Genomic DNA, 14,104 nt, shown 5'->3' with positions numbered 1-14,104 from the left:
GCTAAGCTTTTGAGGAGGAAAGAACTTGGCCAAGAAAGCCGTGACCAGCTTATCCCAAGAGTTCAGGCTATCTTTAGGTTGAGAGTCCAACCATATTCTAGATCTATCTCTTACAGCAAACAGGAAAAGCCTAAGCCTGTAGACCTCGGGATCAACCCCATTGGTCTTAACAGTATCACAAATTTGCAAGAATTTAGTTAAGAACTGAAAAGGATCTTCTGATGCAAGTCCATGAAACTTGTAATTCTGTTGCATCAGAGAAACTAATTGAGGCTTTAGCTCAAAATTGTTTGCTCCAATGGCAGGGATTGAGATGCTTCTTCTATGTAAATTGGAATTTGGTGCAGTAAAGTCACCAAGCATCTTCCTTGCATCTCCACCATTATTATTATTTTCGACCATGTCTCCTTCTTTTTTGAAAATTTTTGTAAAGTCCTCTTCAGAGTGTTGTGTTTTAGCTTCTCTTAGCTTCCTCTTCAGGGTCCTTTCAGGTTCCGGATCAGCTTCAACAAGAATGTTCTTGTCCTTGCTCCTGCTCATATGAAAAAGAAGAGAACAGAAAATAATAGGGATCCTCTTTGTCACAGTACAGAGACCCCTTTATGTGAGTAGAAGAGAACGAGAATAAGAAAGAAAAGATAAGAATTCGAACACAGAGGAGAAGAGTTGGTTCAAATTTTTGAGTAGAAGAGAAGTGTTAGTAAATAAATAAATAATTAGAAGGAGATTAGAGAGGGAAGAATTCGAAAATTAAATAAAATAAAATAAAAATATTTTTGTTTTTAATTTAAATATAAAGTTAAAATTCGAAAATTTTTAAAAAAGACAAATGAAATTAAATTAAATTAAATTTTAAAACAAATAGTTAATTAAAAAGGAATTTTGAAAAAGAGGGGAGTGATTTTCGAAAATTAGAGAGAGAAAAGTAGTTAGGTGGTTTTGAAAAAGATATGATTGAAATAGTAAACTTTTAAAATCAAACAAAAAGTTAACTGGTTAATTGAAAAAGATTTGAAAATCAAATTTGAAAAGATAAGAAGTTAGAAGAGATCTTGAAATTAAGTTTTGAAAAAGATATGATTGAAAGATATGATTGAAAATTTAATTTGAAAAAGATTTGAAAAGGAAATTAAAAAGATTTGATTTTAAAAATTAAAGTTGATTACTTGACTAACAAGAAACAAAAAGATATGATTTTAAAATTTAAAGATTGAACCTTACTTAATAGGCAAGTAACAATCTTTAAAAAAACTTTTTTGAATCAATCACATTAATTGTTAGTAAAGATTTTGAAATTATAAAATAAAATAAGAAAAAGATTTTGAAAATCAATTTGAAATTTTCGAAAATATGAAAGAAAAAATAAAAAAAAAGATTTGATTTTTGAAAAAGATTTGAAAAAGATATAATTTTTTAAATTGAAAATTTGATTTGACTCATAAGAAACAACTAAATTTTTAAAACTTTTGACTAAATCAAATCAAATTTTCGAAAATTATAAGTGAAATAAGGGAAAGATATTTTTTTTATTTTTGAATTTTTAATGAAGAAAGAGAAAAACAACAAAAAGACTCCAAACATGAAAATTATGAATCAAAACACACAATGCATGCAAGAACACTTTGAATGTCAAGATGAACACCAAGAACACTTTGAATGTCAAGATGAACACCAAGAACTTATTTTTGAAAATTTTTAAGAAAAGAAAAATATGCAAGACACCAAACTTAGAAATTTTCAAACTTTAGATACTAACAAATTGAAAATGCATATGAAAAACAGGAAAAGACACCAAACATAAAAATACAAAGATCAAACAAAGGAGATCATCAAGAACAACTTGAAGATTATGAAGAACACATAAACACATTTTCAAAGAATGCAAGAAGACTAAAGACATGCAATTGACACCAAACTTAAAAATTGACACAAGACTCAAACAAGAAACACAAATTATTTTTTATTTTATGATTTTATAATTTTTTTTGGATTTTCGAAAATTTATTTTTAGAAAAACGAAAACAAAGAAAAAAATTTTGAAAACAAAATAAAAGTTGAAACAAGAAGAAAATTATCTAATCTGAGCAACAAGATGAACCGTCAGTTGTCCAAACTCGAACAATCCCCGGCAACGGCGCCAAAAACTTGGTATGCAAAATCGTGATCGTTCATTCCTTGGTAACGGCGTCAAAAACTTTATACGCACGTTCATAATCTTAATTCTTTGTCACAACTTCGCACAACTAACCAGCAAGTGCACTGGGTCGTCCAAGTAATAAACCTTACGTGAGTAAGGGTCGATCCCACGGAGATTGTCAGCTTGAAGCAATCTATGGTCACCCTGTAAATCTCATTCAGGCGGATTTCAAATGGTTATGGTGAATTGATAATTAAAATATAATTAAAATATAAAATAGGATAGAAATACTTATGTAAGTCATTGGTGAGAATTTCAGATAAGCGTATAGAGATGCTTTTGTTCCTCCTAAACCTCTGCTTCCTGCTGTCTTCATCCAATCATTCCTACTCCTTTTCATGGCAAGCTTTATGTAGGGCATCACCATTGTCAATGGCTACTTCCCGTTCTCTCAATGAAAATGGTCCAAGATGCGCTGTCACCGCACGGCTAATCATCTGTCGGTTCTCGATCATACTGGAATAGGATTCAGTAATCCTTTTGCGTCTGTCACTACGCCCAGCACTCGCGAATTTGAAGCTCGTCACAGCCATCCCTTCCCAGATCCTACTCGGAATACCACAGACAAGGTTTATACTTTTCGGATCTCAAGAATGGCCGCCAATAATTCTAGCCTATACCACGAAGACTGATCGTAGATCAGGAGGCTAAGAGATATGCATTCAAGCTTGTTTGCATGTAGAATGGAAGTGTTTGTCAGGCACGCATTCGTAAGTGAGAATGATGATGAGCGTCACATAATCATCACATTCATCATGTTCTTGTGTGTGAATGAATATCTTAGAGAAGAAATAGGCTCGAATTGAATAGAAAAACAATAGTACTTTGCATTAATTCATGAGGAACAGCAGAGCTCCACACCTTAATCTATGGTGTGTAGAAACTCTACTGTTGAAAATACATAAGTGAAAATATGGTAGACATGGCCGAGTGGCCAGCCTCCCATGGAGGTCTCAGAACGTCAAAGTTACATAATGTGTTCCAGCGATATGAAATAAATCACTAAAAGTAGTTTTTATACTAAACTAGTAACTAGGGTTTACAGAAATGAGTAAATGATCCAGAAATCCACTTACGGGCCCACTTGTTGTGTGCTTGGGCTGAGCATTAAAGCTTTCATGTGTAGAGGTCTTCCTTGGAGTTAAACGCCAGTTTGTAACTTGTTTCTGGCGTTTAACTCTGCTTTGCAACTTGTTTCTGGTGTTTCACTCCAGAATAGGGCGGAAAGCTAGCATTGAATGCCAGTTTGCGTCATCTAAACTCGAGCAAAGTATGGACTATTATATATTGCTGGAAAGCCCTGGATGTCTACTTTCCAAAGCAATTGAGAGTGTGCCATTTGGACCCTTGTATCTCTAGAAAATCCACTTTGAGTGCAGGGAGGTCAGAATCCAACAGTATCTGCAGTCTTTCTTCAGCCTCTGAATCTGCTTTTTGCTCAAGTCCCTCAATTTCAGCCAGAAATTACCTGAAATCATAAAAAAATACACAAACTCATAGTAAAGTCCAGAAATGTGATTTTTATTTAAAAACTAATAAAAATATATTAAAAACTAATCAAATCATACTAAAAACTATGTAAAAACAATGCCAAAAAGCGTATAAATTATCCGCTCATCACTTCTATGCCATATCCCAATAAAATGACTACAAGTAACTAAAACCCATCCTCAAAGCAAAGCAACAGAGCACTAAAATTATATGCTCTTTAATGAAATAAATTCGTATAATTAAAATCTTTAATTGCAATTTGCAGGAAATTAAAGTACTCCATAATGGAGCAGTAGGAGAAGGTGCAACAAGTTTGAGAAACGTTTCATCTCCAACTCCGTACCCTATTTGGTGGCTTAGCATTCATGTTTGGACTCATTGCAATGGCATTGATGCTTCTAGCATTTCATGTTTGGACTCATTGGAATATTTCAACGAAAGAAAACTCAAATGCTCCAATGAAAGATGAAAATCGAGCACGATGAATTCAGAATAAATGATAAATAAGGGACAATGATCTTATCATACAATTTTAGGAAATCCAAAAATACAGATGCACCAACATTAATCAGTTACCATTAATCTATCTCAATTCCTAATTATCACAGCACAAACCCCAAACCAAATAAACCACACCAAATAATTTAACTAGAAATCCCTAGATTTCTATCAAAGATGTTAACAATATTTTTCAATGGAGAGCACCTCTGTATAATAAATCTTCCAAGATAAAAAACAATCAAGAAAATGTCAGAGTTTTTAAATCAAGTGGATTCGCAATCAAAAGAACCCAAACAAAGATCAACAAACTTAGAACTCAATAACAGATCTTAATGGAACAAAAAATCTACCAAACAAAGATCATGAATAAAAAATAATCAAAGCAACAACCTAGCACAAAGCAAAATTAGGAGAAAAGTATCGGCGCATACCAATGGAGACAGTGTTAAGAGGCGGTAAAGAAGCACAAAAGACATGCAGCAAAGAAGAAGCAAGAGAAAAAGAAGGAGAAGATGGTGCCATTGGACAGGGAACAGGCTGACAAACCCCGATCATCCACAGATGCAGCCTACCAACGAAAGCCATATTAGACTCAAGCTTTAGATCTGAGAGAAAAAAGGAACTGAATCTAATTACACAGGGAAAAAAGCAGTGAAAAATTCACCTGGACAAGCTATGGCAAAAACAACTCCGGGAAGACCAGCACCTGTTTCAACGTCCACGAGGCCAAGCTTCTCATGTGACGGTGCGCCGCCGCAGCACGTGCGGTAGCAATCCCTAAGAGGAGGGAGGATCGCAAGTGATTCCTCGACGTACCTCTCCACGACTTCGTCGGTGTCTTTGACTGTGGTGAGATTCATGTGCTGCAATTGAAAACATGGAAATTAAGTGTTAATGTAGTTGAAGAGTTGAAAGAATTGGAAAGTATGCATTGATGAAGTTATTGCACGTAGATGAAGGAGACAACACATTGATGTAGAAGCTTGATGGCGACAACGACGAGGACATGAATGGGAGCAACGACGATGAATGGCAGCAGCGATGAGCTTACTATCCCTCTGATCTCAAACACCACGGCGAGCTTGATGGTGACAATGGCGAAGAGATGCGGCAAGTAGATCTAGGGTTTCATTAGATGTCACTCTTCTTCCTCTTTTAATTTTTTGGACAAGTTTTGTTTAGACTGAAATTTGTTTGGATTTGATTTGAATAGATTAGGGACTCATTATCTATTTGGACAAATGAGCTCAGAAATTTAAACTAGTATTAATCAATGGGGGTTTCATATTTTGCCATAAATAAAATATGTTATGGAGGTTTTCTAAAACTTCCACGAAAAAAATCCCATAAACAAGCAGAAATCTTGTAATGTGGGTTCATGGCTATTTTCATTATAGTGAGGTTGCTATCCTCGCCAAGATTGATGAGACAAACAACATCCCGATGTTAGTTTTGTATCAGAGCAAGGTCAGTCCTCGCGGCCTTCACTAAAAGCTCTCTTCGTCTCGTCTTCACTCTACTCTTCTTTCTCTCAAGCTCTGTGTGTCTCATCTCTAGCCAAGAAGAAGATAAATCTCTGCTCGAATCGTCTCCCCTCTGCGCTTGTTTGTCTCTGGCAAAGAAAAAGAAGAACCTAGATCCTTCACGACCTCCCTGTCGATTTTCTTTTCCTCCACGACCTCTCCGTGTACGAGCTCAGCAACCCGTCGGAGGAGTTCTTACTACTTGCCATAACCTTAGGGATGTCAATGGGGTGGGGCGGGGTGGGGGATGCCTCCCTGCTCCCCGTCTCCGCCCCCAAAATTAATCTCTGTCCCTACCCCGTTTCCCGTCATGGGGAATAATTGTCCCCATCCCCATTTTTCGCGTTTCCCGTGGGGCCCCATTCCCTATCTCCCTATGTTTAACATTCATATGAAAATTATAATAAAAATATCAAAAAAAAATAAAAAAAACAAACTACAAAATATTATTACAAACACACAAATATAGCAAATCATAGTCCATAAAATAAAATTTTGAATAATAGGGTTAGGATTTTTCAATGAGTGAAATTACTAAAAAATCTCTATATTAGAAATAAAGTAAGGGTTATTAAGTAAGTTCAAAAATTCGAGGAATTATAAGGGATGGAGCGGGGATCCCCGCTCGGGTCCCCGCGCCTGTCTCAGGAGAATTTCGCTCCCCATCCCATCCCCACGGGAGAAATTTCCCACCATTGGGACCCCATTCGGAGCAGTTCCCGCGGGGATTCCTGCCTCCTGGGAATTTTTGACACCCCTACATAGCCTCCACCAGCATGAACCTCGGTCTCTTCTGCTTCAACGAAGACAATGCCTAAGCCCTGCTTTACCAGGTTTCCACGGTCGACCGTCGCTTGCGTGACGGCTCCAAAGTTGTTCCCGTGCACTGAACAAGGTTCCCTAAGTTGCCTCTCTCTCTCTCTCTCTCTCTCTCTCTCTCTCTCTCTCTCTCTCTCTCTCTCTCTCTCATTTGATTAATTTTATGATGTTTTACAGTTTTATTTCAACGAAATACCTGATGAAATCATTGAAAAGCTGGTATATGTTGTTTCTTTGAATTGATTATCTCATGGATGATCACTTTATTCTACAAAGCTATCTTAAATTCTCTATTTGGGGGGTGTTTGATAAGCTTTTATCCTTTTTCTTGCCATTTAGGTTGATGAGGGAGTTACTCTCACATTGTTGGTGGGCTGCTAATAGAGCATCCTCTTATATTGCCATCTGTCAGAGAAGTGGTAGGTTTATTTCTTCACAAAATTTATGTTAAATAAGAAAAAATAGGATTTAATTTGTATGAATTGTCAATGTTAAAAAAGTAGTACAAAGATATTAAATCATTTATTGTCACATTAGTATAAGTATTTAACTCATACACTAGCTATCTTAGAAGTTATACAAATTAAGCATCCAATTGTATGACAGTGTACATAAGCATAACGCTTAAACTCCATAAATTATTCTCCTCTTCTAATTGAAAAATACTTCTAATTCTTAGAAATATTAATATGCAGGTAGGGACAACAGATAGTGTGATGGAACATCTAAAAGTTATGACTGAAAGACTCTTAAATGAGAAATCTGGCTCTGCTACCAATAGCTTTTCTGGTGTTCCTATTTTCCAGGTTTTTCTCTTAACTGCTCAAATCTGGATATCTCATTTGAGTTTTTGTTTGCAGTGTTGTAATATGTTTGATTTTAAAAGTTACAACAACAAAAATACTTGGTTGATAGCTGATGTTATGTGAACTTGAACTTTATTTTTCTTTATATAGAAACTAAATTCCAGAGTTTGTTGCCATTTGTTATTTTTTCTATTGACATTTAGTTGTATTCCCTTATTTGATAAGCCCCTATTATTGTAAATTCACCATCAACTATCTTGCAAACTGAGAACATTTTTGTTTTGTTGTGAACTGCATTGGATATAATTTAAGTAATGCAGATTAGCAGACCAGAGTTACATTTTTTATTATCTAAATTACTCAACTTGGATCTTATTATTTTTTTAATTAGTTTTGTGTTCTTGCCGTTCTATTTTAGGTAGGAGCATCAAAACTGCAATTCAGGCTGGGTCAGCAGGCATTCACCTCTGCATCTATTGATTTCGGAGGTCAGAGAATAAAACATAATTCTCATTAGGAGTATGCTGCTTACGCCACAATGAAAACACCCATTGTTGAACCTGCTGACAGGGACGGATACATGGGGGGCAAGTGGAGGCCTGGCCCCCCCCCCAGCTTTTAAAAAAAAAAAACATTAGTAGTAAAATTTAAGCCCAATCCATAAACTGTAATAATTTTTAAATTTTTTAAATCCCTAAATTGGCTAACAGAAATACTAGTGACTAGATTACCTTTTTTCTTTGACGTTTAGGATTCCTTCTGCAGCCATAGTCCAAAGCCACGCACTGACGCACGATGCCCTCCACTCTACTTAATCATTGACCACTATCTTACTCTCACAACAACGGTACAACTATATACAAGACAAGGTACATTTTATTATATATTTTAAATTTTAAATTTTTTATTATATATCTTAAACAATTACTATAATGCAGATTTTATTGTTCTTGTTGATATACTGTGTACTGTGTGACTGTGTATTAGTGTATATTATTAATTTGTCTAGTGGTTTTTTTATTTTTTATTTTTAGTAAAATTGATAATGATATAGTAAAAAAATATTATTAATTTATTATTGATGTTTAATTAATAAAAAATATTTAGACTTTATTTATTCATGTGAGTATATAATTATTTGATTTTTTTTTTCAGGTAAAAAAAAATTAGAATATTTTATGATGAGAAAGCAAAGTAAAATTGATGCAATTTTTAAGAGAAAAGCTGCTGATAATGTTGGAGTTCAAACAAGTCGACCCTCTAATCTTATTTCACAAGAAGTTCAAGTAAGTGAACTCTCTAATCTTACTCAAAATACACATGAACATGAAGCCAAAGTTTCAAGATTAGAAAGAGATGTTGATATCTCTTTACTAGAAAGGGATCCAGGAAAGCGACGTCCAATTTGACAGTATAATGTCAATGAACGTGACAAGATTCGTAGAGCATACATAATAGCTGGGCCATACCAACCAACAAATATTAGCTATCCAGCTTCTGGTAATAATAATCACCGTCGATATTTTCAATCTTCTTGGTTTAAGAAATTTTCAAGTTGGTTAGAATATTCACCAGAAAAAGATGCTGCTTATTGTTTGCCTTGCTACTTGTTTAGTAAACATTATGGTGCTCGCAATGATGGAAAAAATGCATTTTCAGAGTTAGGATTTAGTAATTGGAAGAAAGTAAACAATGGAGTGAATTGTGCATTTGTATGTCACGAGGGTTCTATTCCTAATTCTCCTCATAATTTATGTGTGAAATCTTGTGATGATTTAATGGCTCATTCTAAGCATATAGACAAAGTTCTTGATAGGCATAGTGATGAAACTATTGCAAATAACCGATTAAGGTTGAAGACATCTATTGATGCTATTCGATGGCTTGCATTTCAAGCATGTGCATTTAGAGGCGACGATGAAAGTCCTGAATCTTTGAATAGGGGAAATTTTATTGAGTTAATTAAGCTTTTAGCTTCATGTAATCAGAATGTTAATAATGTTGTCCTTGAAAATGCTCCTGGAAATGCTCAATATATATCTCTCGGTGTTCAAAAAGATATATTGCATATCTTTGCTAGAAAAGTGCGTGCAACAATTCGAGAAGAAATTGGTGATTCTAAATTTTGTATAATTATTGATGAAGCAAGAGATGAGTCAAAGCGAGAACAAATGGCTGTGATTTTGAGATTTGTAGACAAGCACGGTTGTGTTCAAGAAAGATTTTTTGATCTTATACATGTTTCTAATACGTGTTCTTTGACATTGAAAACAGAAATTTCATCAGTTCTTTCTCGTCATAATCTTGATGTTCAAAATCTTAGGGGACAAGGGTATGATGGAGCTAGTAATATGCGTGGTGAATGGAATGGATTGCAAGCTCTATTTTTGAAAGATTGCCCTTTTGCTTATTACATTCATTGTCTTGCTCATCGATTACAATTAGCACTTGTTTCTGCAGCCAAAGAAGTTTGTTATGTTCATCAATTCTTTTCAAAACTTACCCTAATTGTGAATGTTGTGACTGTTTCTCCTAAACGTCATGATCAGTTAAGGGTTGCTCAAGCAAATAATGTTGCAAACTTAATTGCCAATGATCAAATTGTGACAGGTAGTGGACTTAATCAAATTGGTACTTTGCAAAGAGCTGGAGATACTAGATGTGGGTCTCATTTGAATTCTGTACGTAGCTTGCTATGCATGTTTGATGCTACTTGTGAAGTTCTTGAAAAAAGCACTGAAGAAGGTAATTTCTCCACTCGTGGTGATGCTAGTGCTGCTTATGATGCTATCACATCCTTTGAATTTGTCTTTGTTTTGCATTTGATGAGAAATATTTTGGAAGTTAGTCATGATCTTTGTCAAGCTTTGCAACGAAAAAATCAAGACATATTAAATGCTTTAACTCTGGTTTCTACTACCAAGACTTTAATCCAACGAATGAGAGAATCAAGTTGGGAGGCTTTCATAAAAGAAGTTATATTATTTTGTGAGAAACATGAAGTTGAAGTTCCTGATTTGAATGCAATGCATATTCCTAGAAGAGGCCGAACTCGCAAAATTGTTGACCAAATTTCAGTGGAGCATCATTACCGTGTTAATTTATTTCTGGCTGTAATTGATACACAGTTGCAAGAGATTAATGGAAGATTCAATGATAATATGGTGGAATTGCTTACTTTAAGTTCAACTTTAGATCCCAGAGAAAATTATAAGCTCTTCAGTATCAACAAAGTATGTGAATTAGTAGAACGGTTTTATCCAAGTGACTTCACTGACCAAGAGAAATTTCACATTAGAATGCAAGCTCAACATTATGAACTTGATGTTCCTAATCATGTTGAGTTAACTAACTTGTGCACAATTTCGGAGTTATGTCAAGGATTAACGAAGACAGGAAAGTCTTTAACATATCCTTTGATTGATCGTTTGGTTCGCTTGGTATTAACTCTCCCTGTTTCAACTGCTACAACTGAGAGATCTTTTTCAGCTATGAATATTGTGAAGAATAGACTCAGAAACAAAATGGAAGATGAATTTCTTGCTAATTGTCTTTTGATTTATATTGAGAAGAAGATTGCTGAAAGATTTGACACCGATTCTATTATAGACGAATTTTATGATATGAAGAATCGACGTGTACCACTTCGTTAGTAACAAGTACACATGTTTTTTTGTACTTTAAATATATAGTCTCTGTCGTTATATTTTTGTAATGCATCTTACATTATAATTTATTTACATATTTTTTTTAATATTATATATGTTATTGGCCCCCCACAATAACATTTCTGGATCCGTCCCTGCCTGCTGATGCGTAATTATTAATTAATACTCGACCTTTGTGACCAAATTTATTTCAAGTTGTAGAAGGGAGTGAATCACTTTTGGTTAGCCAGTTGTTTGTTGTGAGTTGGGATTACATACTTAGATGTTCTTCCGTATTGTTTCGTTTATAAGGTTACTAATGCTAGACCGATTAAAACTCCAATAAATGTACTATTATATATTGTGTTTCCAAATTTATTTTTGAAGTTTTTTCCATTTTCTTGTTGCTTGGTTGGTTTAGAGGATTTTAATCATCTGTACTTTTCAACAGTTATTCTCTCAATTGAAAAATTTTACATCTTATTTAATAATCATCAGTACAAAACACGTAAACTTTAATAGTTTATTTAAGAAATAGCTCACAAATTTCTTTTAAGATACTAATTAATCAAATAAAGTAAAAAAGAAGACCAAAATATAAAAGTACGATTGAGATATAATAAAATGGTACTTGAGCCCCATTCTTCTCAATTTTGCACTGTTTATCTTAATATATAATATGGTTTATTTCATATTTTAGATAAATAAAAAATAGTTTTCAATTTTAATTTCAATAAGAAAAAAGATTATAAATTATACATATCTAATTGCAATTTTAGTTTTCAGTGCTAAATACATGCTCAAACTTTAAAGTTTCTATATGTTGAAGGCCGAATCTATTCACATGCAATTTAATTTGCCAAATAAGACATTGTTCAACTGAGCTCAGTCTGCTTAAAAATTAAAATTATTGTAACTATTTTGATTATAGCAATAATGAAACTAACACATAAATATCTAAGATGTGTTAATGGTGCACGAAATTACAATCACACCTTTGCAACTCTGCACAGCTAACCAACAAGTGCACTGGGTCGTCTAAGTAATACCTTACGTGAGTAAGGGTCGATCCCACGGAGATTGTCGGCTTGAAGAAAGCTATGGTCATCCTGTAAATCTTAGTCAGGCGGATTCAATTGGTTATGAGTTTTGATGATTGAAAGATAAATAAAACGTAAATTAAAATAAAGATACTTATGTAATTCATTGGTGGAAATTTCAGATAAGCGTATGGAGATGCTTTGTTGCTTCTGAACCTCTGCTTTCCTATTGTCTTCTTCCAATCATGCGTGCTCCCTTCCATGGCAAGCTGTATGATCCTCTCAGTGAAAATGGTCCAAGTACGGTTTCTGCACGGCTAATCAACTGTCGGATTTCTCATCTCGGATGAAAAATACCAGGTACAGCTACCACACGGATAATCATCTGTCGGTTCTCACTTATGTCGGAATAGGATCTCTCTATCCTTTTGCACACTGTCACTGCATCCAACATTCGCGAGTTTGAAGCTCGTCACAGTCATCCCTTCCCAGATCCTACTCGGAATACCACAGACAAGGTTTAGACTTTCCGGATCTCATGAATGCTGCCAATTAGTTCTAGCCTCTACCACGAAGGTTTTAATCTCACGGACTCGGTCCGTGAATCAGAGACCCAAGAGACTATACTCCGGCTGTCGTCCAATGACTACGTTGAACATCATGTAGACCGCTTGTGGTTGTCTGGCACGCGGATCTTGGCTAAGCGAGTAACAAAGATAGTGGGTGATTGTCACGGGTCACCCCTTCATTCTAACTTAACTGAATTAAGTACGAGAGTATATCTTGCAGAAGAAGTAAGCGTGAATTGAAAGAGAAACAATAGTACTTGCATTAATTCATGAAGAATAGCAGAGCTCCGCACCTTAATCTATGAGGTGTAGAAACTTCACCGTAGAAAATACATAAGAGAAAAAGGTCTAGGCATGGCCGTGTGGCCAGCCTCCCAGTCCAAAGGTTATCCGAATACAATAGTAAAAAGTGCTATTTATACTAAACTAGTTACTAAGGATTACAGAAAATAAGTAACTAAGTGCAGATAGTGCAGAAATTCACTTCCGGGGCCCACTTGGTGTGTGCTTGGGCTGAGAATTGAGCTTTACACATGCATAGGCCTTTTCTAGAGTTAAACGTCAGCTTGGATGCCAATTTGGGTGTTTAACTCTAGTTCTGGTGCCAGTTCTGGCGTTTTACGCCAGAAAAGGGTCTCTAGTGGGCGTTTAAACGCCAGTTTGGGCCATCACATCTCGGGCAAAGTTGGACTATTATACATTGCTGGAAAGCCCAAGATGTCTACTTTCTAACACAATTGAGAGCATGCTAATTGGGCTTCTGTAGCTCCGGAAAATCCACTTCGCGTGCAGGAGGGTCAGAATCTAACAGCATCTGCAGTCCTTTCTCAGCCTCTGAATCAGATTTTTGCTCAGATCCCTCAATTTCAGCCAGAAAATACCTGAAATTACAAAAAAATACACAAACTCATAGTAGAGTCTAGAAATGTGATTTTTGCATAAAAAATAATAAAAATATAATAAAAAGTAACTAAAACATACTAAAAACTATGTAAAAACAATGCCAAAAAGGTATAAATTATCCGCTCATCACAACACCAAACTTAAATTGTTGCTTGTCCCCAAGCAACTAAAAAAATAGGATAAAAATAAGAGAAAATACAATAAATTTCAAAAATATCAATGAAGATTAGTTCCAATTAGATGATGAGCGGGACTAGTAGCTTTTTGCTTCTGAACAGTTTTGGCATCTCACTCTATCCTTTGAAGTTCAGAATGATTGGCATCCATAGGAACTTAGAATTCAGATAGTGTTATTGATTCTCCTAGTTTAGTATATTGATTCTTGAACACAGCTACTTTATGAATCTTGGTCGTGGCCCTAAGCATTTTATTTTCCAGTATTACCACCAGATACATAAATGCTACAGACACATAACTGGGTGAACCTTTTCAGATTGCGACTCAGCTTTGCTAGAGTCCCCAGTTAGAGGTGCCCAGAGTTCTTAAGCACACTCTTTTTGCTTTTGATCACGACTTTAACTGCTCAGTCTCAAGCTTTTAACTTGACA

At 35.1% G+C, this 14,104-nt stretch overlaps 1 protein-coding gene across 1 annotated transcript; it reads left to right on the top strand.

Annotated features, from left to right (window-relative positions):
* The first annotated feature begins 5,214 nt into the window (after positions 1–5,214).
* LOC112769845 (uncharacterized) lies at positions 5,215–10,990 on the top strand. The gene is made up of 6 exons (XM_025814304.1): positions 5,215–5,303; positions 5,587–5,656; positions 7,227–7,337; positions 7,756–7,825; positions 8,913–10,777; positions 10,910–10,990. Exons 1-6 carry the CDS (start codon positions 5,215–5,217, stop codon positions 10,988–10,990), a joined length of 2,286 nt encoding a protein of 761 aa, XP_025670089.1.
* Positions 10,991–14,104: the final 3,114 nt, after the last annotated feature.

Source organism: Arachis hypogaea, chromosome 18 (genome assembly GCF_003086295.3).
Source record: "Arachis hypogaea cultivar Tifrunner chromosome 18, arahy.Tifrunner.gnm2.J5K5, whole genome shotgun sequence".
Classification (NCBI taxonomy): Eukaryota; Viridiplantae; Streptophyta; class Magnoliopsida; order Fabales; family Fabaceae; genus Arachis; species Arachis hypogaea.
This window is presented reverse-complemented; position numbering and strand designations above follow the sequence as displayed.

Excerpts from the sequence above, each read along its gene's own strand:
- LOC112769845 (XM_025814304.1), top strand. The coding sequence starts at position 5,215 with ATGAATGGCAGCAGCGATGAGCTTACTATCCCTCTGATCTCAAACACC. Across the intron at positions 7,338-7,755 it reads CTGGTGTTCCTATTTTCCAG|GTAGGAGCATCAAAACTGCA; the intron begins GTTTTTCTCTTA and ends GTTCTATTTTAG. Across the intron at positions 10,778-10,909 it reads TTGATCGTTTGGTTCGCTTG|AAGATTGCTGAAAGATTTGA; the intron begins GTATTAACTCTC and ends TATATTGAGAAG.